The following is a 3583-nucleotide window of genomic DNA, read 5'->3' as shown; positions in this document are numbered from 1 at the left end:
CATAAGTAAACATCTGATGAATATTGGCTATTGATAAGTGCTCAAGAAATATTTATTAGAAAAAATGTATTAAGGGGGAAGAGAGAGAATTGCCACAAGAAGAAAGTTGTCGATATTTTTCTCAAACCATCCCAGGTCCTGCAATTCCCCACATTTCAAGTACTCTAGCATAATTTCTCAGGCTCATGGAAGGAAGGAGGAAGCACAGCTAGCTTTTTTTTTTTTTTTCCAGCAGAACCATATGAAATTTACATATATACGGCATGGTCTGCTCCAAAAACTTACAGTCTATATTTAGCCACATTGCTCCCACGCCGGCCACCACAATTGATAACTAGAACACTCACGGGCCCCATAAAAAGCATGTGCAAAGTCTTCACCTTTGTCTAGAATCCCTGGGGCTGACTCAGTCAAAGGGGTCAGATCTCTTCCCAATGGCGTGTGGAGAGAGAAGTGGTCTCCCCTTGTTTTTAACTCTGTTGGTCCTCCTGCCCAGATCTTGCACCCTGGGTGTTGACAGACTTCCAGGCTCCCCAGGCAGCACCCACCTAGGACCCAGTGACAACTCTTGGGTTGGTAGCAACAGCCCTGTGAGGTCAGGGTCCCAGGAGCATCAGGGGTCTCCAGGATACATAGCAGCAAAAATCCCACCCTTCCAGGCCAAACCAGCCCTTGCCACGGGCCACAAGCCCTTTGCTCAGAACCTAGGTCAGCTCCTTGATATCCCTTGTCCCCTTAATCACTACCTATTTTTAGGATTTTTCACCTATGCAGATGTGTGTCCGCCTCCTCCCCAACTATATTAGTTTGCCAGGCCTGCTCTAAGAAACTGGGTGGCTTAACCAACAGAAATGTATTTTTCTCACAATTCTGGAGACTGGAAGCCTGAGATCAAGGTGTTGGTTTCTTCTGCGGCCTCTCTCCTTGGCTGGCAGGTGGCTGCCTTCTCCCTGTGTCTTCACTTGGCCCGATTGCCAAACCCAGCGCCTTCTGAGATACCGGGGGTTACAATTTCAGCAACGAAATTTGAGGGCAGGGTGAGGGGACACAGTTCAGCCCCTAACACCAACAATTAACTCTGCAAACTTAAGATATAAGTTAACTTTTTTAATTCAAGAAAAAGACAGGGAGGCCGAAGCAGGTCCACCCGCCTTGATCAGGAGGTCGAGACCATCCTGGCCAACATGGTGAAACCCCGTCTCTACTAAAAATACAAAAATTAGCCGGGTGTGGTGGCGGGCGCCTGTAATCCCAGCTACTCGGGAGGCTGAGGCAGGAGAATCACTTGAACCCGGGAGGCAGAGGTTCCAGTGAGCTGAGATCGTGCCACTGCACTCCAGCTTGGACGACAAGAGCAAAAACTCCATCAAAAATAAAAGAAAAATAAATAAATAAATAAATAAATAAAAAGACAGGGAGGAGAAGAGAGACAGAGAGAAAGAGAACGGTGCGTAGCGAGGGGGGCCTCATTATATCCTTCCAGGACAATAGGTGGCTTACGCTTACCATACTAAGGTGGCCACTCAAGTGACTGTTCAAACACTTAAAGTGCATCCTACTAAATACAGAAGGTCTCTGTAAGACACATGAGCCCAGAGCTTCTCTGGCTGAAATGGGAGTGAGGGGTTGAAATCCCCCCACAACTCCCTTCTCACTAAATCACCTCTGACAAGCACATGATAAAAACCTTTGACCTGGAAGATTCCAGGTATCTGGGCTGCTTTTGTTATCTTTTCACAAACACACAGTTCATCAAGGTTTGGAACAGGGACCTATGATATCATCTGATGATCTTTAGCTTTGGAGACATAACTGTCACTAGCACCGAGCCCAGTTTCACTGTAAAGTTGTCTGGCTGAGCTCCCGCAATCCTGCCAACAGCCGGTGCTTGTGTGGCCTGCTCTGTTTTTCCATTTTACTTCTCTTTAGAGATGGGCTTGTTAATCACCCTGCTCAACTGTGATACCCAAGAAAAGCTGAGAGAGTAAAGTTATATGCAGCCTTCCTGTGACCTGTTTGCATGTACCTAGTCAATAAAACTCAGGCAGAGTGACAGTGACAGCTGCCTCGTGGCATTCAGAGGGAATTGAGCAGTTTAGCAGCCTCCTGGACAAGTATATCATTACAGCCCAGCTGCTAAGAAAGAAAACACCTAAACCCTGGGGAACAGGCACAGCTCCTGCAGCCACCCAGGGACCTGTCTCAGATACCTGCAAGGCCTGATCAAGACTCTCCCGGCAGCTTTCTCCACACTAGGACCTCCTAGTCACAAGTTGGTTCTCACCCTGACGCACGCTCCCTGCCTGCAACAGCCTGGCTTTTAGCAGCTGAGAGGACACGGTCCCTGCCTGGGAGGTGGCAGAGGAGAGTGACTAGAAGGGAAGGTACAATGGGGGCCAGGCAGTCAAGGGCCAGCTCCAAGGATAAGGGCCCCAAGAGGATGCTGTTCACGGGGAGGAGACAGAAGTTTTCTCCGTGGGACGATGTCCTGCTCTCGGGAAGGGACCCGCGGTCCCTGCTGAAGCGGGGCATGCACCACGTCAGCTTCAGCCTGGTCACCAGAGGAATGACAGACATCCCCGACTTTCTGTGGGGCTTGTCCGAGGTCCAGAAACTCAATCTGTCTCACAACCAGCTCCGGGTTCTCCCTCCCGAGGTGGGGAAACTGACCCGGATCGTGGTCCTGAACTTGTGCGGGAACCGCCTGAAGAGCTTGCCCAGAGAAGTGAGCCTCCTACAGTGCCTCAAGGTCCTGTTTATCAACATGAACTGCCTGACCGAGGTGCCGGCCGAGCTGAGCTTGTGCCGAAAGCTGGAGGTCCTGAGCTTGTCGCACAACTGCCTCTCCCAGCTCCCTGCCTGCTTCGCTGACCTCTCTAGACTGAGGAAGCTGAACCTCAGCAACAACTTCTTCGCGCACATCCCCATGTGTGTGTTCTCCCTGAAGGAACTGATTTTCTTGCACATGGGCTCGAATCGCCTGGAAAACATCGCTGAGAGCATCCAACACCTGGCCAGCCTGCAGATCTTCATCGCAGAGGGCAACAACATCCACTCCTTCCCGAGGTCGCTTTGCCTGGTCACCAGCCTGGAGCTGCTGAACCTCAACAACAACGACATCCAGACCCTCCCGAGCGAACTCCACCTGCTGTGTAGACTGGTGAGGATCGCCTGGAATCCCATGGACAAAGGGCTCCACATTTCCCACAACCCTTTATCCAAGCCTCTGCCGGAGCTGGTGGAGGGGGGCCTGGAGATGCTCTTTGGCTACCTGAAGGACAAAAAACACACCTGACATGGGTCCCGGAGGCCTGGATGGGAGGCAGCTCATCTGGACTCTGACAACCGGGGTACTTCTGTAGTCTCAGCTTTCTACTCTCATCCTCAGTGTCTGACAATGCTTTTGTTAATATTTGCTGAGTTGCTGTTGAACATCCATGTTAAGGAGGTGTTTGTTTTTAACTCTGTATGTTCTTAACAACCTCTGGAATATCATGTTCATCTCATCCTAAACATAAATTGAAACAGGGGGTTGGTTTTCCCCAAAGAGAACTAACAGTTCTGATTCTTCTGAGGAGCAGTG

General features: G+C 50.2%; 1 protein-coding gene across 1 annotated transcript; it reads left to right on the top strand.

The window, feature by feature from the left end:
• The first annotated feature begins 2339 nt into the window (after positions 1-2339).
• LRRC30 (leucine rich repeat containing 30) lies at positions 2340-3295 on the top strand. The gene has a single exon (XM_054460285.1). It carries the CDS (start codon positions 2390-2392, stop codon positions 3293-3295), a length of 906 nt encoding a protein of 301 aa, XP_054316260.1. The 5' UTR covers positions 2340-2389.
• Positions 3296-3583: the final 288 nt, after the last annotated feature.

Source organism: Pongo pygmaeus, chromosome 17 (assembly GCF_028885625.2).
Source record: "Pongo pygmaeus isolate AG05252 chromosome 17, NHGRI_mPonPyg2-v2.0_pri, whole genome shotgun sequence".
Taxonomy (NCBI): Eukaryota; Metazoa; Chordata; class Mammalia; order Primates; family Hominidae; genus Pongo; species Pongo pygmaeus.
This window is presented reverse-complemented; position numbering and strand designations above follow the sequence as displayed.

What these genes read in the sequence shown, in the direction of transcription:
- LRRC30 (XM_054460285.1), top strand. Translation starts at nt 2,390, where the DNA reads ATGGGGGCCAGGCAGTCAAGGGCCAGCTCCAAGGATAAGGGCCCCAAG.